This window comes from Somniosus microcephalus, chromosome 9 (genome assembly GCF_052327205.1).
Source record: "Somniosus microcephalus isolate GS21.2 chromosome 9, FLI_Smic_1.0, whole genome shotgun sequence".
Classification (NCBI taxonomy): domain Eukaryota; kingdom Metazoa; phylum Chordata; class Chondrichthyes; order Squaliformes; family Somniosidae; genus Somniosus; species Somniosus microcephalus.
This window is the reverse complement of record NC_140995.1, coordinates 220,766,017-220,789,239: the sequence shown is the minus strand read 5'-3', so window position 1 is coordinate 220,789,239 and position 23,223 is coordinate 220,766,017. Positions and strand designations below refer to the sequence as shown.

Below are 23,223 nucleotides of genomic sequence, written 5' to 3'. Positions count from 1 at the left end.
TCCCTAGTTGCTCCAAGTGGACCACCTTCTTGGACTTTATGCCCCCATTTATAAAACCCAATATTCTATTGGCCTTTCTTATGGCTTTATTTACCTGCACTCGCAATTTCATGGAATTTTGTATTTGAACCCTTAGGTCTCTCTGTTCATCCACGCCCTTCAGTGTTGTTCCATTAAATGTATGGGCCCATTCTTTGTCTTTTTCCTTCCACACTGTTGTATATTTGAACAGTGAGGAGGATAAGGATAGACTTCAGGAAGACATAGACAGGCTGGTGGAGTGGGCGGACACGTGGCAGATGAAGTTTAACGCAGAAAAGTGCGAAGTGATACATTTTGGTAGGAAGAAAGAGGAGAGGCAATATAAACTAAAGAGGGTGCAGGAAGAGAGAGACCTGAGGGTATATGTGCACACATGCAGGGCAGGTTGAGAAAGCGGTTAAAAAAGCATGTGGGATCCTGGGCTTTATAAGTTGAGGCATTGAATACAAAAGCAAGGAAGTTATGAAGAAACTTTATAAAACACTGGTTCGACCTCAACTGGAGTATTGTGTCCAACTCTGGGCACCGCACTTTAGGAAGGATGTGAAGGCTTTAGAGAGGGTGCAGAAAAGATTTACAAGAATGGTTCCAGGGATGAGGGACTTCAGTTATGTGGATAGACTGGAGAAGCTGGGGTTGTTCTCCTTAGAACAGAGAAGGTCGAGAGGAGATTTGATAGGTGTTCAAAATCATGAGGGGTCCAGAGTGAATAGAGAGAAACTGCTCCCATTGGTGGAAGGGTCGAGAACCAGAGCACACAGATTTAAGGTGATTGGCAGAAGATCCAAAGGTGACATGAGGAAAAACCTTTTTTATGCAGCGAGTGGTTACAATCTGGAATGCACTGCCTGAAAGGGTGGTGGAGGCAGACTCAATTGTGGCTTTAAAAAGGGAATTAGATAAGTACCTGAAGGAAAAAAATTGCAGGGCTACAGGGAAAGGGCGGGGGAGTGGGACTAGCTGAAGTGCTCTTGCAGGGAGCTGGTATGGGCTCAACGGGCCGAATGGCCTCCTTCTGTGCTGTAACAGTTCTATGATTCTCTCTCAAAGTTACCACGTTTTTCTAAGTTAAAGGAGCTATATAAATGCAAGGTGGTGTTGTTGCCCACATTAAATTGCATCTACCACCTGTCTGCCCATTCTGTTAATCTGTCTGGGTCTTCCTGAAGACTTTTAGTCCTCTTCATTGTTTACCAAACCTCCTATTTTCGTGCTGCCAGAACATTTTGAGATTGTGTTTCCTATACCCAAGTCCAAATCTCTGAAAGAGCTTTCCACTTAGTTCCATTCCCCTGCACTTCAGACAGAAAGAAAAAATAAACTGTTGAAAATCTGAAATAAAAACAGATGAGGCTGAAATGACCGTTAGGCCAGTCTGCATCTGACAGAGCAACAGATAATGTTTTGGTGCGTTCAGAGGTTTCAACCCAAAAGACAAACCCCTCTGTCCCCTTTCGGTCCTGGCTGACTGTCTGTGCATTTCTTGCTTTTATTTCAAAAGTAAATCAGTGACTTAGGAAGAATTGCTATTTTCTCTTTGACAGTCTCTCTGCACCATGCAACACGATAAGGGAGGACTGGAGATCTGCTCCTACCGATACTGCTGTACAGCTGCTGGTGGGAAGCAACTGAGAGTGTCCCCGAGTGCCACGGACTCGAATTGTCCCTTCCCTCCCTATCAGGACATGTTCGGCTTCTGCATGGTGCCTGCCGGTAATCGGAAGTTTATCATGCTATTTGCCGCTTGTCCAAACTCAGACCCTATTATTTCTAATTTGTAACTTCCAATTGATACCTTTGAGATTCGCTCCAGCGTGGTGCTAAGCCATAATACTGAATCCCCATCCATTGGCATATCCCACTGGCCAGCCCTTTGTAGAAGATGATATATAGAGTGTATTTGATTGCCAGGTGAGTCTGCCAACAGAATATGTGCGAAAAGGAGCACCGCACAACTTTCAGAGATGCTAGAATAGACAGTCAAAGCCGTCCCTTCTGATGCCATAAGGCAAAGGTAGGCGATAGTGGGCATTTTCTCACTCCTCTTTAGAGAGGGATAGGTACAGTGAATCATCTGCCCGTACACAAATCTTGGAGCTGCAGTACACATTCCAGATTAAATCCAACATTTGGCCATGTACTGCCTTTGCTTCCATGAGGGCTATGAGGTGCTACATCGAAAGCCTACGCAAATCAATGAAAGCAGTACAAGTGGGTTACTGAGTCTGGTCACATGCCATGATCTCTTATAAAGCCAACAACAGCCCTACATATTCTCACAAATGTGAAATTCAGCCTGTCTCCTCCAGATTACTCCACAGAATATACATGCCATGATGACAAAAGAACCACTTTAAGAGCCAACGATATCAGTAATATTTTTCAGTCCTATTAGGACAGCTAAATGCCACAACTGAGCCCTGTAATACTAAGTGTCTGCATGCCTCAAAGAGAACCTTATTCACCAGCTGCAAGACAGTTCTAAAGCGAGTCATTACTTTTTGGCAATGATCTCCAAGATTATTGTCATTATCCCCCTCCAATTGCAGCAGCATTTAGGTATTCAGCATGAATACTGCCTCCATCTCCTGCCCCACCATTAGCTAGGGGATGTAGTGTGGAGTCCCCTTCCTCAAACCAAGCTGGTTCATTAAAGTCTTCTATCGGTGCAGTGTTGCTGTACTGGGTTTTTTCATGCTGATGGGCTATTTCTACAATCTTCATCTTAGGCAGTCCCTCGGAACCGAGGATGACTTGCTTCCACATTAAAAATGAGCTCGCAGGTGACTGATTAGTCCAATGCGGGGCCAACAGTCTCTGTCACAGGTGGGGCAGACAGTGGTTGAAGGGGCGGGTGGGTGGGGTGCTTGGGTTCACGTGCGCTCCTTACGCTGCCTGCGCTTGGCTTCCGGCGAAGAGACTCGAGGTGTTCAGCGCCTTCCCGGATGCTTCTCCTCCACTTTGTGCGGTCTTGGGCCAGGGATTCCCAGGTGTCGGTGGGGATGTTACACTTTTTCAAGGAGGCTTTGAGGGTGTCCTTGAAGCGTTTCCTCTGCCCACCTGGGGCTCTCTTGCCGTGCCGGAGCTCCGAGTAGAGCGCTTGTTTTGGGGGTCTTGTATCGGGCATGCGGATAATGTGACCCGTCCATTGGAGCTGATTGAGCGCGGTCAGAGCTTCGATGCTGGGGATGTTGGCCTGAGCAAGAACACTGACGTTGGTGCGCCTATCCTGCCAATGGATTTGCCGGATCTTGCGGAGGCAGCGTTGGTGGTACCTCTCCAGTGCTTTGAGGTGCCTGCTGTACTTGGTCCATGTCTCTGAGGCATACAGCAGGGCAGGTATCACTGCTGCCCTGTAGATCATGAGCTTAGTGCCGAGTTTGAGGTCCTGGTCTTCAAACACTCTCTTCCTCAGGCGACCGAAGGCTGCACTGGCACACTGAAGGTGGTGTTAGACTTCGTCGTCGACGTCTGCCCTTGTTGACAGTAGGCTCCCGAGGTATGGAAAGTGGTCCACGTTGTCCAAGGCCTTGTCGTGGACTTTGATAATCGGGGGGCAGCACTGTGTGGCGGGGGCAGGTTGGTAGAGGACCTTTGTCTTACGGATGTTTAGTGTAAGGCCCATGCTCTCGTATGCTTCGGTGAAGGTGTTTACGATGGTTTGAAGTTCGGCCTCCGAGTGAGCGCAGACGCAAGCATCGTCTGCATACTGTAATTCGACGACAGAGGATGGGACGACCTTGGATCTGGACTGGAGGTGACGGAAGTTGAACAGTTTCCCGTTTGTTCTGTAAATTAGCTCCACTCCAGTGGGAAGCTTACCGAGGGCGAGATGGAGCATTGCAGCAAGGAAGATTGAGAAGAGCGTTGGTGCGATGACACAGCCTTGCTTGACCCCGGTTCGTACATGAATTGGGTCTGTGGTGGAACCGTTGGTCAGGATCACAGCTTGCATGTCGTCGTGAAGGAGGCGGAGGATAGTGACAAACTTTTGAGGGCAGCCGAATTTGAGGACACTCCATAATCCTTCACGGTTGACAGTGTCGAAGGCCTTTGTGAGATCGAAGAAGGCCATGTACAGTGGTTGGTGCTGTTCCCTGCATTTCTCTTGTAATTGACGTGCGGTGAAGATCATGTCCATTGTGCCCCTTAGGGGGCGGAATCTGCATTGCGACTCTGGGAGGAGCTCTTCGGCCACTGGTAGAAGGCGATTGAGGAGGATTCTTGCGATGACTTTCCCTGTGGCAGATAGCAGGGAAACGCTGTGGCAGATAGCAGGGAAACTACAATAATGCCTACTTGGCTCATTGGTAGCACTCTGGCCTCTGATTCAAAAGGTTGTGGGTTCAAGCACTATTGCTGTACTTGAGGACATAAACTAGGCTGACACGTCAGTGCAGTACAGAGGGGGTGTTAGATTGTCAAATGTGCTATTTTTCAGATGAGACATTAAACCCAGTCTGTCTGTTCAGTGGACATAAAAAGTGCCGTGGGATCTTCTAAGAAGAGCAGTTTAGTTCTCCCAGCATATTGGCCAAAATTCATCCCTGAACCAACCCCACCAAAACAGAGTAACTGGTGATTCAGCTCATTATTACGTATGGGACTCTGTTGTGTGCACGCAAATTGCCCCGTCACATTTGCCTACAAAACAATAGTAACTACACTTCAAAGTAATTCATTGGCGGTGAGTGCTTTAAAATGTCCTCCGGATCTGAAAGGCACTATACAAATTAAATTTCTTTCCTTTCATTCTTTTATAGCTTGTTGGTTCAGGCACCAACTCAGTATAGAGTTCTCTCCAGACGCAGGAATACCCTCAAGGGAAAGAACTGGAGTTGTCAGGCATTGACACTAGTCCAGAGAAAGCCTTCTGGCTAAACACCACTGGGGAGACAAGGCAGAAGCAGGATTTGTGAAAGAAACGGCTTTTGTGGAATGGTGGACTTTTTACCCAGCATCCATAACGGCAGAGAAACTATTTTATCTCTGGGATTGAATGCTTGCATGGCTCTATCCCAGGGATAGAGCGGTTTCTCTGCTGCTATGGATGCTGGGTAAAAAACTCCCCATTCGACTGAATTTATAGTACACACAATAGCCATTTTGAGAATAAGGCCACCTGCAAAAATAGGACAGCTGATCCCAGTCCCCATGGTGTCCATAATTCACACGTTTCACTGTACATCATAGAGTCATAGCTGCACAGAAGGAGGCCATTCGGCCCATCGAGTCCATGCCACCTCTCTGTAGAGCAATCCATTCAGTCCCATTCCCCCGCTCTATCACCATAGTTTATTTCCCGCAAGTGCCTATCCAGTCTCCCCTTGAAAACATTGAGTTTCTCTGCTTCCACCACTTCCGTCGGCAGCGAATTCCAGGTCATCACCACTCGCTGCGTAAAAAAGTTTTTCCTCACGGCCCCCCTGTATCTCTTGCCCAAAACTTTAGATCTGTGTCCCCTAGTCCTTGTACCATCAACTAGTGGGAACAGCCTTTCCCCGTCTAGTCTATCCAAACCCGTCATAATCTTGTACACCTCTATCAAATCATCCCTCAACCTCCTTTGCGCTAATGAAAACAAATCCAGCTTCTCCAACCTGTCCTTGTAGCTAAGATCCCCTATCCCCAGAACCACTCTGGTAAATCTCCTCTGCACCCTCTCAAGTGCCTTCACATCCTTCTTAAAGTGTGGTGACCAGAACTGGACGCAATACTCCAGTTGTGGCTTAACCAGCGCTTTATAAAGGTTCAGCATAACTTCTCTACTTTTGTACTCAATACTTCTATTTATGAAGCCCAAGATCCCATATGCTTTGTTAACCACTCTCTCAATATGTCCTGCCACCTTCAGGGACATATGCACATTAACTCCCAGGTCCCTCTGTCCCTGCACACTCTTTAAAACTGTGCCATTAAGTGTATATTGCCTCTCCCTGTTCCTTCTGCCTCTCCCTGTTCCTTCTGCCAAAATTTATCAGCTCACACTTCTCTGTATTAAATTCCATCTGCCACTTGTCTGCCCATTCTGCTAGCCTTTCTATGTCCTGTTGCAGTCGATTGGTATCATCTTCACTGTTTGCCACACCCCCAAGTTTGGTGTCATCGGCAAATTTAGAAATTCTACTCTGTATTTCAATACCCAGGTCATTTATATGTATCAAACAAAGTGGGCCCAGCACTGACCCTTGGGGAACACCACTGTCTACCATCCTCCAGTCTGAAAAACAGCCATTTATCACAACTCACTGTTTTCTGTCCTTAAGCCAATTCCTTATCCAAGCTGTCACTGACCCACCTATTCCTTGAGCCTCAATTTTGTTAACCAGCCTTCTACATGGTACTTTGTCAAATGCCTTCCTAAAATCCATGTAGACAACATCCATTGCATTCCCTTCATCAATCCTCCCTGTTACTTCATCAAAAAATTCAATTAGATTAGTCAAACACGATCTGCCTCTTACAAATCCATATTGGCTCTCCTTAATTAGCTTTAACCTCTCCAAGTGCCTGTTCATTTTTTCCTTGATTATTATTTCTAAAACTTTACCTACCACTGATGTTAAACTGACCGGCCTGTAGATACTAGGATTGTCCTTACACCCTTTCTTGAACAATGGTGTCACATTTGCCACTTTCCAATCCTCAGGCACCTCCCCCTCATCTAGGGAAGATTGGAAAATTATGGCAAGCCCTTCCGCTATCTCCTCCCCCAATTCCCTTAGCATCCTGGGATGCAAGCCATCTGGACCAGGTGACTTATCCACTCTAAGCACATCCAGCCTTTCTCGTACATCCTGTCTATCAATTTTCACCCCTTCCATTGCTTCTACCTTTTCCACGTCTACCAATATTTTGTCAGCATCCACCTCCTTAGTAAACACCGATACAAAGAACTCTGAGTATTCTAGCCTTGCCCTGCGCCTCTAAGCATATATTCCCTTCTTTGTCTCTAATAGGTCCCACCCCGCCTCTTACTACCCGCTTACTGTTTACAATCCAGTAGAAGATTTTTGGGTTCCCTTTTATGTTAACTGCCATTCTACTTTCATATTCTCTCTTTGCCAATCTTATTTTCATCTTCACTTCCCCTCTCAACTTATTGTATTTGGTCTGGTTCTCCCTTGAAGAATTCACCTGACATGCATCATGCACGCTCTTTTTTTGTTTCATCATCTTCTCTATCCCTCGTCATCCAAGGAGCCCTTGCTTTGGTTCGCTTACCCTTCCCTCTTGTTGGAATGTACCTAGCCTGTACTTGGAACATCTCCTCCTTAAAGATCACCCATTGTTCCATTACAGTTTTTCCTGTCAATCTTTGGTTTCATTTTACCCTGGCTAGATCCTTTCGCTTCCCATTGAAGTTAGCCCTATTCCAGTTTAGAAGTTCCACTCTAGATTGTTCCTTGCTCCTCTCCATTGCTAATCTAACTCTTATGATACGGTGATCACTCGTACCCAAGTGTTCTCCCAGACACTTGGTCGACCTGACCCACCTCATTCCCCAGCACCAGATCCAGCAATGCCTCTTTCCCAGTTGGGCAAAGAATATACTGGTCAAGGAAATTCTCCTGAACACATTTCAGAAATTCCTCCCCCTCCTTTCCCTTTACCCTAGCATTATCCCAATCGATACTTGGGTAATTGAAGTCCCCCAATATCACCACTCTATAGCTCTTGCATATCTCTGCGATTTCCCTGCAGATTTGCTCCTCTACCTCCCTCTCACTATTTGGAGACCTGTAGAATACCCCAAATAGCGTGATCATACCCTTTTTGCTCCTCAACTCTAACCAAATGGATTCTATCCTTGTCCCAAGAACATCCTCCCTTTCCTTAATCAGCTGCCACCCCACTTCCCTTCCCCATCTTTTCTGAACACCTTGTACCCTTGAATATTAAGTGCCCAGTCCTCACTGTTTTTAAGCCACGTTTCCGTTATTGCCACATCATATTGCCACAGGGCTAATTGTGCTTCTAGCTCACCAACCTTATTCACCACGCTTTGTGTGTTACGTACATGCATTCTAAACCCATTTTTGAATTTTTCGTAGTCTTTTAGTCTGCTCTTATCTAATATATAGTACTACTTCTGCCTCTCGTACTACTTTATTCTCTAGTACTATCCAACACACATTTTTTTATACACCTTATTCCTCTTTTCTACTCCTATATGCTGATGCCCACCCCCCTGCCAAGCTAGTTTAAACCCTTCCCAACAGCACTAGAAAACCTCCCCACGAGAATATTGGTCCCAGCTCTGTTGAGGTGTAACCCGTCCGGCTTGTACAGGTTCCACCTTCCCCAGAAACAGTCCCAATGCTTCAGGAATCTAAAGCCCTCCCTCCTGCACCATCTCTCCAGCCACGCATTCATCTGTTCTATCCTCCTATTCCTGTACTCACTAGCACGTGGCACCAGGAGTAATCCAGGGATTACTACCTTTGAGGTCCTGCTTCTTAATCTCTTTCCTAGCTCCCTATAGTCTGCCTGCAGGACCTCATCCCTCTTTCTGCCCATGTCGTTGGTACCAATATGGACAACGACCTCTGGCTGTTCACCCTCCCCTCAGAGTGTCCTGCAGCTGCTCAGTGATATCCTTGACCCTGGCACCAGGGAGGCAACACACCATCCTGGAGTCACGTCTGCGTCCACAGAAACGCCTATCTGATCCCCTAACCAATGAATCCCCTATCACTATTGCTCTTCCACTCTTTTCTTCCACCCCCCCCTGTGCAGCTGAGCCACCTGTGGTGCCGTGGCCTTGTCTCTGGCTGCTCTCCCCAGAGGAACCATCACCCCCACCAGTATCCAGAACTGTGAACCGGTTAGCGAGCGAGATGCACTCCGGGGATTCCTGCCCTACCTGCCTGGTCCTCCTTCTCTGTCTGGTGGCCACCTCTGCCTGCACATTCTGAGGCTGCGGGGTGACCACTTCTAGAAACGTGCTTTCCAAGTATTTCTCAGCCTCGTGGGTGCACTGCAGTGACTCCAGCTGCCGCTCAAGCTCCAAAACCCGGAGCTCGAGTTGCTGCAGTTGGCGACACTTCCTGCACACGTGGTCGTCCAGGCCGCAAGAAGCGTCCAGGATTTCCCACATGGCACAGGATGTGCAAATCACGGGACTGAGCTGCCCTGCCATGCCTCTATTTACCAGACTATGGAGGTAATTTAGCAGAAATAAACGTAAAACTTTACAAGAAACACTCAACAGCTACCCACCAATCGGCACTTCCCTCTATTAGATAGGCTATGACTACTTAGCAGAAATATACTCAAAACAGAACAAAAAAAACCTTACCACAAATACTCACCCGATACTCACCTCTCGGCTCCCTTGTGCCATCGACATCTTATAATTCTGACGTCACTCCTTCATTGTGTCGCTTGCTGACTGTCTCCCTCGCAGGTTGTCCGCTCACTCCCTCCCTACTGGTAACCTAGTAAAGAAATATGGTAGAATTTAGAATGTGCCCTCACCTGATGTCTGAGGAGATGCATCAACCTCTAGCGCAGCAGCAAAACGTTCATGAGCCTGTGCCAGAACCCCCAGCTGCAAGGCCTGCTCGTTTGCGGACAAATCCGACTCATTCTCTTCATTGATGGGGAAAGCAATGTCACTGATGGGTTCCTCCTTTATCTTCAATGGTTTAGTGTCCTCGGTAGAGGTCTTCTCCGGACTAACCAGTTTTTCATACTCTTCAGCCAGCTGCTTGCTCACCTGTAAGCAAGATGTACACAGTACATATGAAAACCAGACACACAGTCAATAGGTGAGCATGGGAGCATTGTGTGCTGCTCAGAGAGATGTATTGATATCTGGAGGCACACTATTAATGCAGAAGATGTGTCTAAGAGTGTTAAAAAAACAAGCCTGAATGCTTTGTGTCTTAATGCGAGGAGCATTCGTAATAAGGTGGATGAATTTGCTGCGCAAATAGAGGTAAATGGATAGGAGATGATTGGGATTATGGAAGCATGGCTCCCGGGTGACCAAGGCTGGGAATTCAACATCCAGGGGTATTCAATATTCAGGAAAGACAGGCAAAAAGGAAAAGGAGGTGGGGTAGCATTGCTGGTTAAAGAGGAGATTAACACAATAGTAAGGAAGGATATTAGCTCTGATGATGTGCAATCTGTATGGGTAGAACTGAGAAATAACAAGGGGCAGAAAACGTTAGTGGGAGTTGCATACAGGCCCCCAAACAGTAATGCTAAGGTTGGGGATGGCATTAAACGGGAAATTAGAGACGCGTGCAATAAGGGCACAGCAGTTATCATGGGTGACTTTAATCTACATATAGATTGGGCTAACCAAATTAGTAACAATACTGTGGAGGAGGAATTCCTGGAGTGTATACGGGATGGTTTCCTGGACCAATATGTCGAGGAGCCAACGAGAGATCAGGCCATCTTAGACTGGGTATTATGTAATGAGAAAGGATTAATTAGCAATCTTGTTGTGCGAGGCCCCTTGGGGCAGAGCGAGCATAAGATGATAGAATTCTTCATTAAGATGGAGAGTGAAGTATTTGACTCAGAGACTAGGGTCCTGAATTTAAATAAAGGAAACTACGATGGTATGAGGCATGAGTTGGGTAGGATGGATTGGGGAACGTTACTTAAAGGGTTGACGGTGGATAGGCAATGGCAAACATTTAAAGATTGCATGGGTGAACTACAGAATTTGTTCATCCCTGCTTGGCATAAAAATAAAACAAAAAAGGTGACTCAACCGTGGCTAACAAGGGAAATTAGGGATAGCATAAGATCCAAGGAGAGGACATATAAATTGGCCAGAAAAAGCAACAAACCTGAGGATTGGGAGCAGTTTAGGATTCAGCAAAGGAGGCCAAAGGGATTAATTAAGAGGGGGAAAATAGAGTATTAGAGTAAGCTTGCTGTGAACATAAAAACTGACTGTAAAAGCTTCCATAGATATGTGAAGATAAAAAGATTGGTGAAGTCAAGCGTAGGTCCCTTGCAGTCAGAATCAGGGGAATTTATAATGGGGAACAAAGAAATGGCAGACCAATTAAATATATACTTTGGTTCTGTCTTCACAAAGGAGGACACAAATAACCTCCCAGAGATGTCGGGGAATATAGTGTCTAATGAGAGGGAGGAACTGAATTAAATCAGTATTTGTAGGGAAATGGTGTTAGGGAAATTGACAGGATTGAAGGCCAATAAATCCCCAGGGCCTGATAATCTACATCCTAGGGTACTTAAGGAAGTAGCCCTAGAAATAGTAGATGCATTGCTGGTCGTCTTCCAAAATTCTATAGACTCTGGAACAGTTCCCATGGATTAGAGGGTAGCTAATGTTGCCCCACTATTCAAAAAAGGTGGTAGAGAGAAAACAGGGAATTATAGACCGGTAAGCCTGACATCGGTAGTGGGGAAAATGCTAGAGTCCATTTTAAAAGATGTAATAGCAGAGCACTTGGAAAACAGTGACAGGATCGGACAAAGTCAACATGGATTTACAAAAGGTAAATCGTGCTCGACTAATCTACTGGAATTTTTTTGAGGATGTAACTGGTAGAATAGATAAGGGAGAACCAGTGGATATGGTGTATTTGGACTTTCCGAAGGCTTTCGATAAGGTCCCGCATAAGAGATTAGCGTGTAAAGTTAAAGCACAAGGGATTGGGGGCAAAATACTGACTTGGATAGAGAACTGGTTGGCAGACAGGAAGCAAAGAGTTGGAATAAACGGGCCTTTTTCCGAGTGGCAGGCAGTGACTAGTGGAGTACCGCATGGATCGGTGCTAGGACCCCAGCTATTCACAATATATATTAATGATCTAGACAAGGGAACTAGATGTAATATCTCCAAGTTTGCAGATGACACAAAGCTGGATGGGCGTGTGTGCTGTGAGGAAGATGCCGAGAAACTCCAGTATGATTTGGACAGGTTGGGTGATTGAGCAGATGCATGGCAGATGCAGTATAATGTGGATAAATGCGAGGTTATCCACTTTGGTGGCAAAAACAGGAAGGCAGATTATCTGAACGGCAATAGATTGGGAGAAGGGGAAGTGCAACGAGACCTGGGTGTCCTTGTGCACCAGTCGCTGAAGGTAAGCATGCAGGTGCAGCAGGCGGTTAAGAAGGGAAATAGTATGTTGGCCTTTGTAGCGAGAGGATTCGAGTACAGGAACAAGGATGTCTTGCTGCAGTTGTACAGGGCCTTGGTGAGACCACACCTTGAGTATAGTGTGCAGTTTTGGTCACCTTATTTGAGGAAGGATGTTCTTGCCATGGAGGGAGTGCAGCGAAGATTCACCAGACTGATACCTGGGATGGCAGGAATGACGTATGAAGAGAGATTGGGTCGATTGGGCTTATACTCGCTGGCGTTTAGAAGAATGAGAGGGGGTCTCATTGAAACTTATAAAATTCTAACAGGACTAGACAGACTAGATGCAGGAAGGATGTTCCCGATGGCCAGGGAGTCCAGAACCAGGGGTCACAGTCTAAAGATAAGGGGTAAGCCATTTAGGCAGAGATGAGGAGGAATTTCTTCACCCAGAGAGTGGTGAACCTGTGGAATTCTCTACCACAAAAGGCAGTTGAGGCCAAGTGATTAAATATATTTAAGAAGGAGTTAGATATATTTCTTAAGGCTAAAGGGATCAAGGGATATGGGGAGAAGGCAGGGACAGGGTACTGAGTTTGGATGACCAGCCATGATCTCATTGAATGGCGGAGCAGGCTCGAGGGGCCGAATGGCCTACTCCTGCTCCTATCTTCTATGTTGCTATGTTTCTCGTCTTTTTCATGTTGTCCACACCAATGCTAGAAAATGGAACAAGTGCGCCAATTTTCTCAACCACTGTCAACAGGTATAACATGACCAATGACGATCTGTAACTCTAACCCAGCAATATACCAACTTCAGAAGATAACCCAATACTGCATGACCATGGTAATTCCATGTTCTACACTAGGCAACACTTGAAGCCTCTCAGAGGTGAGATGGCCTATTTTGTGGAAGCTATCAGCATATTGGGAGCATTTTAATGCTGTAGGTCCAGGCTCACTAGGAATTGGGTTAAGACCACCCAAACTCATTTCAAGTAGGACTTGCAGGCATGGAGAGAGAGAGACGAGATGCTTATCACATCGATCTGTAATGGACTTTTGCAGGTATCCTTATTCTCAAGCTCCAGAGGTGAAAGGCCAAAGTGTAACTCACTCTGCCACTCAGCCCTTGGCTTCAACTTTAAAAAATATATATTTGTAGATCTATTGTGGCATAGCTCAGTGAGTCAGAGGATACGATGCAATATTAAATATAATAGATATTTATATTTCTATAATATAGAACAGTGTGTACAGGAGCGGTGGAGGCAGGCGGCATTAACATTTAAGTAGTGGTGCCACAAAATAAATCAGTAACTTAAGCAGCGGGGCAGGCTTTAAGAGTGACAGAAATTTAAGGAGTACAAACACACAGAAATCACAGGAAAAGACCAGCTGGTCCATCAAGCCCGAGTCGTGCTGGAGGCAGGATGAGCAGAGTGGAGGGGAGAAATTTAAGCGGCAAGGTGGCCGAGGAGCAGGGTGAAGGGAAAAATTTAAGCAAAGTAGCCAGGACCAAACACGAGCACCAGCTGAGTTACCGGGAGAGGCTGCACAGAGCAGCGGGCAATCGATACATAGGGCACCACTGGTCTCTTAAGACAGGTGACCAAAAGCTTGGTCAAAGTGGTAGGTTAAGGAGGAGAGATAGAGAGGCGGAGAGGTTTAGAGAGGGTATTTCAGAGTTTAGAGCCTAGGCAGGTGAAGGCACGGCCGTCATACTGGCATTAAATTGACCCACTGGGGGTAGGGGGTAGATGTGAGATGTTGGAATGTGCTTATGATTTTGTTTACCCACCTGGAGCACGTAACTGTGATAGTCCTTGATACGATGTTGCCAGAACTTCTGCAAAGAGAGCACGCTGCCGATGCCCACTTCGTGGAACACCTGCTCCATCACGTCCTGGAAAGGGGTCTGGCCGACACGTGCTTCCCGGTCCGCAGCAAAGCGCAGGAGCCGCGTGAATTTGAAGTAGTAATCGCTGGCGACGTCAGTCAGCGTTTCCAGGACGCCCTCGTGGGCAGATTCGAAGCCTGCGTGGGCCAGGACGGTGGCGACTGACTGGTAGAGGAGCTGCCGACAAGATGGCCAACTGAGTTCCGTCACAGGTTCGCCTTTTCCTCTAGGGACACAAACCACAATGGTTACTGCTACTGGAGGTGGGGGGGTGGTAGAGGGAGGGGGGGCTAAGGGGGGTGGGAGTGGCGCTGCTAACTGCATCGCCATTCTAAAATCAAAGCCACAAAATCTTTTTATGGTCAGCCATCGCCGTGCTCAAGGGAAATATGGAACTCTCTCCCCCAAAATGCTGTCGAGTGCAATTGAGATTTTAAAATGAAGATCAATAGGTTTTTTTGGTAGGTAAAGGCACTAAGGGATATGTAGCCAAGGCGAGTAAATGGAGTTTGAGAGACAGATCAGCCATCCAGCTGAATGGCAGAAGACACAAGGGGCCGATTGGCCCACTGCTGTTCCTGAGTCTCCAAACCAAGCTACTGAGAAACCCATGCAGGTAGAGGTTTTCTATTTAACCCAATAGGGAACACATGCCTCTCTCCTCGTAGGGACCACTCGCTACTTGCTCAAGAAAAGAGAGCTCGGGCGCTAGTTAGTAATAGCAAAGGTTTAGGGACCATAAGTGTGTGCAGGGATACTAGCTGGGGGTTAACCAGCTAAAACTGGGCAGCTTATCAGCACGGAACACTGGTGAGTTTCTTCTTTGCCCAGCTAGCACCACACTCTCTGTTTTAGCGCTGATTTGTTGGGTTACCTGGAACCAAGTGTGAAGAATCCAAGTGCACTAGTGAGCCAGCCTGGACAGTCAATCATTAACAACGCTGTTGAGAACTGGGGGCTTGAGAGCCGGTATTACCGAATCTGGCATGGAGACTTGAGCTGTTGCCAAGCTTTAGGGGAGCCATCTTATGGCGAACTTGAGCTGAGAGAGGCCACTTATCTCTTCCACACCCCTTTGTTTAAAGCTGTCAATTTACATAATTGATTTGCAAAATTAACTTACAAAGTTTATGTGCAGGAATATGGGATAAGAGCAGGGAGTGGGAATAATTGGAGAGCTCTTTCAAAGAGCTGGCCCAGGCACGATGGGCCAAATGGACTCCTTCTGTGCTGTAAGAGTCTATGAAAAAGAAATTGATTATGCAATCTGTATAGATGACATTATGGAAAACTGGTTTGAAGCCAAATTAACTCAGTAAGAACACAAATCATTATCCAAAACTGCATGACAAACATGTTGTACAGCCTTCCCTACTGAGAAACCTCAGTGAAGGGCCTAATGCAGGACCCCACCATGTTTGAAAAACCGTACGAGAGAAAACAAAGTAGCGATTGGGTTAGGTGATGTCAAACTTGTGCTTTAAAAGCCTTTACATTTACGGGAGGAAGAGAAGACTGAGCGAGGCATGGAGCTCCACACTTTTGATGTCCGGAGGAAAAAGTGAGTTAGGGTAGGAGGCAGAGCGACAAATCTTGATTTCAACAAACTGAAGGCGTAGGGAGGTGGACACGTGTGTTGCTTAAGAGGAACAAGTGAGTAAAATTCAGAGCAGCACTGTCCATAGTTAGTGTAATCAATTTTATGTAGCACTAAATCCCGTGTTAATCATAGAATCAAACAGCAGAGGTGGTCATTCGGCTCATTGTGCCTGTGCCGGCTCTGTGAAAGAGCTATCCAATTAGTCCCACTCCCTTGCTCTTTCCCCATAGCCCTACAATTTTTTTCCCTTCAAGGATATATCCATTTCCGCTTGCAAGTGGGATAAGTCCCATGAATTGTGCACTTTGTGGCCAAGTACTGCAATTTTGTCCAAAAAGAGTGTGTCCCGGAGCCAGTGAAAATGCTGCGTTAAGTAGATCTTAACGATAGCAGAAGATGTGCTGCCACAAATCACCTGACCTAATCATAGTCGGATCGATAAAGCAGATTTATAGCCAGTGTAAAAGAAAAATAGATTATGTGATAATAGAGGATACAGCTCTCTTTTAAGTGCCTTGCCGAGGTCTAAATCACTATTTTTTCCCCCAATTATTATTATAGCTTGAAGAACATTCTACCGTAACAGCTCCTACTCCAGGACACAATGTCTGCCGTGGCTCAGAGGCAGCACTATCGTCTCAGAGTCAGAAGGTTATAGGTTCAAGTCCTACGCCAGAGACTGGAGCACATAATTTAGACTGACGCTCCAGGGCAGTACTGAGGGAGTGCTGCTCTGTCGGAGGTGTCCTTTAGATGAGACTTTACCGAGGCCCTGTCTGCCCTCTCATGTAAACGCAAAAGATCCCATGACATTATTTTGAAGAAGAGCTGGTGTCCCGACCAATATTTATCCCTGAACCAACATCACTAAAAAAAACAGGATGATCTGGTCATTATCACATTGCTGTTTGTGGGAGCTTGCTGTGCACAAATTGGCTGCCGAGTTTCCTACATTACAATAGTGATTAATCTTGGTTGTAAAGCGCTTCGGGGCGTCCCGAGGTCGTGAAAGGTGCTATAAAAATGCAAGTCTTTCTTTCTTTGCCATCTTAGCACTTTAAAGCTCACCTGTAGAAGTCGCTTTCTGGGTCACTGTGCCTCAACTGGAAAGGAAGCTTCGGGCTTTTGCTGTCCAAGGGCAGCAGCTCCTCCGGGATGGGCGGCGAGCTGGGCGCGGGCGGCAGAGCCTCGGCCTCCTCCCCCTCCGGCTGCGGCTGGCACTGAGCCTGAGCACCGGCGATGAGGCTCCGCAGCCGCCGGTTGTACTGCATCAGCTGGATGGTGTGGACAGTCAGGCCGCAGGGCTCGGACGGCACATCCAGCATGGTGGCCGGCCGCGGCCTGTCGGCCGAGGGCTGATGCAGCGGCGGATCTTGGATTTCCACCGTCCGGAACTCCCGCTGCAGCAGGTCGAAAGAGCTGCGGCTGGGCTGAGCGGAGGACACCGGGATCTCGCCCCAGTACTTTATCATCTTCCCTCCCTCGGCTTCCAGTCAAATGGAGAGTTGTGCGGAGAAAGCCAAGAGAAATGTGCGAATTTAGATGAAACAGAGTCAAGGCTGCAGAGTGTGGGGTTAACTACAGAGATTTGCTTTGACAGGACATGAGCCCATTGCGATTTTCTGGGACCAGTGAAAAGCTATTAGTCAACAAACCGACAAGTCTTTTTCATAGAAGCAGATAATGTGGGAGTAAAGGATCATTCTGCTGCATTGTCAGCTGCCTTCAAGCTCCTTCAAACTGGCTGCAGTATCCCTGGTGAAATCTGTCAAGACGTAAAGGAGATGTGATTATTTTAAGACTCTATTATATTGTCAATGGATTGGCTTAGTGAATACAACTGCAACACTAAGCAGGGCCTGAGACTTATACTGCGAAATGCACCAGCTGGTGTGGAACTCAGCTTACAAGCCCCAGGTTACTCTCCAGTGTCAGCCGTGGCTAGGTTGGTAGCGCTCTCAGCTGAGCAGACGGTTGTGGGCTCAAGTCCCACTCCAGAGACTTGCGCACACAATATCGGCTGACGTTCGAGTGCAGTACTGAGGGAGTGCTGCACTGTCGGAGGTGCCGCACTGTCGGAGGTGCCGTCTTTCAGATGAGATGTTATACCGAGGCCCCATCTGCGCTCTCAGGTGGACGTAAAAGATCCCATGGCACGATTTCGAAGAAGAGCAGGGGAGTTATCCCCGGTGTCCTGGCCAATATTTTCCCCTCAACCACCATAAAAAAAAACAGATTATCTGGGCATTATCACATTGCTGTTTGTGGGACCTCACTGTGAGCAAATTGGCTACTGGATTTCCTACATAGTGACAATGGCTATAAAGCGCTTTGAGACGTCCTGAGGTTGTGAAATGTGCTATAGAAATGCAAGTCTTTTTCTTTCTTTCTTCTTGGCTTGTACTCATCTCAGCTGGGTTAGCAGGAGGAAAACAACGCAGCAGGGTTAAGATAAGGGTAAAAAAAACTGCACAAGGCTCCAACTCCTGAGCACTATCCAGCCACCCCTGGTGGAAGAGCAAGCGTTGGCTGATCTGGAGCTTAGTTTTATTTTCTCCTCATAATCGCTTGGTCACTGAGACCACCTTCTTCTACCATCACGTCTCCCCCACGGCTGCCGAAACGCCAATCCACATCGTTGTCACCTCGAGGCTGAATCTATCTACTGCTCGTCCCGGTTTCCACCCTCCATCAATTACAACTTATTCTTCTAATGTGAGATCGTTAACTACAACTTGCATTTATATAGTGCCCTTAATGTAGTAAAACGCCCCAAGGTGCTTCACAGGAGTGTTATCAAACAGAATGACACTGAGCCACATAAAGAGGTATCAGAACAGGTGACCAAAAGCTTGGTCAAAGAGGTAGGTCTTAAAGGAGGAGAGAGAGGTAGAGAGGTGTAGGGAGAGGATTCGAGCTTAGGCCTTCGACAGCTGAAGGCGTGGCCGCCAATGGTGGAGCGATGAAAATTGGGCATGCGCAAGAGGCCAGAATTGGAGGAGTGCAGAGATCTCGGAGGATTGTAGGGCTGGAGGAGGCTACAGATAAATGCAAGTTGCTGTGTATGGACCCCAGTTGAAGGCAGGGCTGGATGGGCAGTGCATCCTCACAGCCAGGCGGCAGAGAAGACATTCATGCCCTTAGCCTGAGCTGGATTCAAACCCAGGCTCCAGAGGCTCCTCCTGACCTTTTAGTTATTACAAATCAAAACATCCCACCTCCTCAGAGTAGAAGAATGTGCAGTTAGTGAGGGAAGCATTTAGGCACATGGCAGACTTTAAACTGTTTTTTTTCCAAAACCATAATCAGTGAATTTGTTTTAACGCCATGGGCATGGACAGGGTAAACACTTCACTTCTTTCTCTGTGCATCAAACTCAAGTCCCTTAATGAACAGTGGAAGTGGTTTTCAATTTTTATTGTGCTAGGCCCTTGCAAATACTGACACACTCCCGGGGACACCCTGCAAATATTGACACACTCCCGGGGACCCCCTGCAAATATTGACACACTCCCGGGGACCCCCTGCAAATATTGACACACTCCCGGGGACACCCTGCAAATATTGACACACTCCCGGGGACACCCTGCAAATATTGACACACTCCCGGGGACCCCCTGCAAATATTGACACACTCCCGGGGACCCCCTGCAAATATTGACACACTCCCGGGGACCCCCTGCAAATACTGACACACTCCCGGGGACACCCTGCAAATACTGACACACTCCTGGGGACACCCTGCAAATATTGACACACTCCCGGGGACCCCCTGCAAATATTGACACACTCCCGGGGACCCCCTGCAAATATTGACACACTCCCGGGGACTCCCTGCAAATGCTGACCTACTCCCGGGGACCCCCTGCCAATATTGACACACTCCCGGGGACCCCCTGCACATATTGACACACTCCCGGGGACCCCCTGCAAATACTGACCTACTCCCGGGGACCCCCTGAAAATATTGACACACTCCCGGGGACCCCCTGCACATATTGACACACTCCCGGGGACACCCTGCAAATACTAACCTACTCCCGGGGACCCCCTGAAAATATTGACACACTCCCGGGGACCCCCTGCAAATATTGACACACTCCCAGGGACCCCCTGCAAATATTGACACACTCCCAGGGACCCCCTGCAAATATTGACACACTCCCAGGGACCCCCTGCAAATATTGACACACTCCCAAGGACCCCCTGCAAATATTGACACACTCCCAAGGACCCCCTGCAAATATTGACACACTCCCGGGGACCCCCTGAAAATATTGACACACTCCCGGGGACCCCCTGCAAATATTGACACACTCCCAGGGACCCCCTGCAAATATTGACACACTCCCGGGGACCCCCTGCAAATATTGACACACTCCCAGGGACCCCCTGCAAATATTGACACACTCCCAGGGACCCCCTGCAAATATTGACACACTCCCAGGGACCCCCTGCAAATATTGACCCACTCCCAGGGACCCCCTGCAAATATTGACCCACTCCCAGGGACCCCCTGCAAATATTGACCCACTCCCAAGGACCCCCTGCAAATACTGACACACTCCCAGGGACCCCCTGCAAATATTGACCCACTCCCAAGGACCCCCTGCAAATATTAACACACTCCCAGGGACCCCCTGCAAATATTGGCACTCCCAGGGACCCCTGCAAATATTAACACACTCCCGGAGACTGCCTGCAAATACCGACATACTTCTGGGGACCCTCTGCAAATACTGGCACACTCCCGGGGACCCCCTGCTAATACTGACAAACTCCCGGGGACCCCCTGCAAATATTGACACACTCTCAGGGACTCCCTGCAAATATTGACACACTCACGGGGACTCCCTGCAAATATTGACACACTCCTGGGGACCCCCTGCAAATACGGACACACTCCCGGGATCCCCCTGCAAATATTGACACACTCCCAGGGACCCCCGGCAAATATTGACACACTCCCAGGGACCCCCTGCAAATATTGACACACACCCAGGGACCCCCTGCAAATATTGACCCACTCCCAGGGACCCCCTGCAAATATTGACCCACTCCCAAGGACCCCCTGAAAATATTGACACACTCCCGGGGACCCCCTGCACATATTGACACACTCCCGGGGACACCCTGCAAATACTGACCTACTCCCGGGGACCCCCTGCAAATACTGACCTACTCCCGGGGACCCCCTGAAAATATTGACACACTCCCGGGGACTCCCTGCAAATGCTGACCTACTCCCGGGGACCCCCTGCCAATATTGACACACTCCCGGGGACCCCCTGCACATATTGACACACTCCCGGGGACACCCTGCAAATACTAACCTACTCCCGGGGACCCCCTGAAAATATTGACACACTCCCGGGGACCCCCTGCAAATATTGACACACTCCCAGGGACCCCCTGCAAATATTGACACACTCCCAGGGACCCCCTGCAAATATTGACACACTCCCAAGGACCCCCTGCAAATATTGACACACTCCCAGGGACCCCCTGAAAATATTGACACACTCCCGGGGACCCCCTGCAAATATTGACACACTCCCAGGGACCCCCTGCAAATATTGACACACTCCCGGGGACCCCCTGCAAATATTGACACACTCCCAGGGACCCCCTGCAAATATTGACACACTCCCAGGGACCCCCTGCAAATATTGACACACTCCCAGGGACCCCCTGCAAATATTGACCCACTCCCAGGGACCCCCTGCAAATATTGACCCACTCCCAGGGACCCCCTGCAAATATTGACCCACTCCCAGGGACCCCCTGCAAATATTGACCCACTCCCAAGGACCCCCTGCAAATACTGACACACTCCCAGGGACCCCCTGCAAATATTGACCCACTCCCAAGGACCCCCTGCAAATATTAACACACTCCCAGGGACCCCCTGCAAATATTGGCACTCCCAGGGACCCCTGCAAATATTAACACACTCCCGGAGACTGCCTGCAAATACCGACATACTTCTGGGGACCCTCTGCAAATACTGGCACACTCCCGGGGACCCCCTGCTAATACTGACAAACTCCCGGGGACCCCCTGCAAATATTGACACACTCTCAGGGACTCCCTGCAAATATTGACACACTCACGGGGACTCCCTGCAAATATTGACACACTCCTGGGGACCCCCTGCAAATACGGACACACTCCCGGGATCCCCCTGCAAATATTGACACACTCCCAGGGACCCCCGGCAAATATTGACACACTCCCAGGGACCCCCTGCAAATATTGACACACACCCAGGGACCCCCTGCAAATATTGACCCACTCCCAGGGACCCCCTGCAAATATTGACCCACTCCCAGGGACCCCCTGCAAATATTGACCCACTCCCAGGGACCCCCTGCAAATATTGACCCACTCCCAGGGACCCCCTGCAAATATTGACCCACTCCCAAGGACCCCCTGCAAATATTGACACACTTCCAGGGACTCCCTGCAAATATTGGCACTCCCAGGGACCCCCTGCAAATATTGACCCACTCCCAAGGACTCCCTGCAAATATTGGCACTCCCAGGGACTCCCTGCAAATACTGGCACACTCCCGGGGACCCTCTGCAAATACAGGTACACTATCCCTTATCCGAAAGCCTTGGGACCAGCTGAGTTTCGGTTTTCGGAATTTTTCGGATTTCAGAAGGTATTATTATAAGACTGGGAAATTTGTATTTAATATAAATTGTAAAATTTCAGGCTACCTCTTGCGACTGTTCCGTGTCTCATTCCCCTTCCTGCTTCTCTGGAAAGCCGGATATCGGCTGACTCCTACTAAGCTGGCCCGCAAATCAGGTCGGGGGTCGGGTGGGGGGGGGGAGAAAAGAAAAGAATATCGGACGGGTCGGGGTCGGGGGGGGGGGGGGGGGGGGTGTCGGGAGAAAAGAATATCGGACGGGCCACTGCAGCTATCGGACGGGCCGCTGTATTGTTGGGTTCACTCTCCCGGTACCTCCTTCACACTGCCTGGCTCGGCCTGCAATCTCCTACCCAGGAGGGAACTCTGTGACCCTCTGCCCTGCTCAGCGTAAGTCGTGCGCCACTCTGGTCATGTCGTGCGCACGACTTACACTGAACAAAAAAACTTTCGGTTTTTAGAAGTTTTCGGAAGTTCGGATAAAGGATAGTCTACCTGTACTGGCACACTCCCGGGGATTCCTCGCCCCAACTTCAGAAAGACAATGCCTGCTGCCCAAAAAAATCAATAATAATGCCAGTGCATAAAAAAACCTAGTTTCTTATAAGCAGCAACACAAGTAAACCACATAGAATGCAGAATTCTTAAGACACTGTGCTCATGGTGCGCAATATGTCTGGTCCCAGAGAGACAGAAATTTAATGACCTCACTGACATCACGTGTATCTCCCCACAGACCCTCTAGAGTCTGCGGACCCCAGCTTGAAAAGCTACATTTTAGAAAGAAATTCACGGACCAATTCTCCACACCGCCGGCAATGCATCTATACTTTCCTGACCTCAACTTAACAGAATAAAGATGTAATTCCCTTTCAAAAGATGTAAAGAATTAGGATTAGCTCTGAAAAGAAATCTATTTCCATTGACATTTGTGT

The 23,223-nt window shown here is 48.2% G+C and overlaps 1 protein-coding gene across 4 annotated transcripts in view; it reads right to left on the bottom strand.

Moving 5' to 3' along the window:
* The window catches only part of supt7l (SPT7 like, STAGA complex subunit gamma), a 54,536-nt gene that overhangs the window by 3,412 nt on the left and 27,901 nt on the right, over nucleotides 1-23,223 (bottom strand). For all 4 annotated transcript variants that reach the window (XM_085997930.1, XM_085997931.1, XM_085997929.1 and 1 more), the window contains exons 2-4: nucleotides 16,698-17,394; nucleotides 13,931-14,255; nucleotides 9,523-9,763 (exon numbers count right to left, since the gene is read on the bottom strand). In XM_085997930.1, the coding sequence (XP_085854056.1) occupies nucleotides 9,523-9,763; nucleotides 13,931-14,255; nucleotides 16,698-17,101 (970 nt within the window). In that variant the 5' untranslated portion in view covers nucleotides 17,102-17,394. The remainder of the gene's footprint in view (nucleotides 1-9,522; nucleotides 9,764-13,930; nucleotides 14,256-16,697; nucleotides 17,395-23,223) is intronic.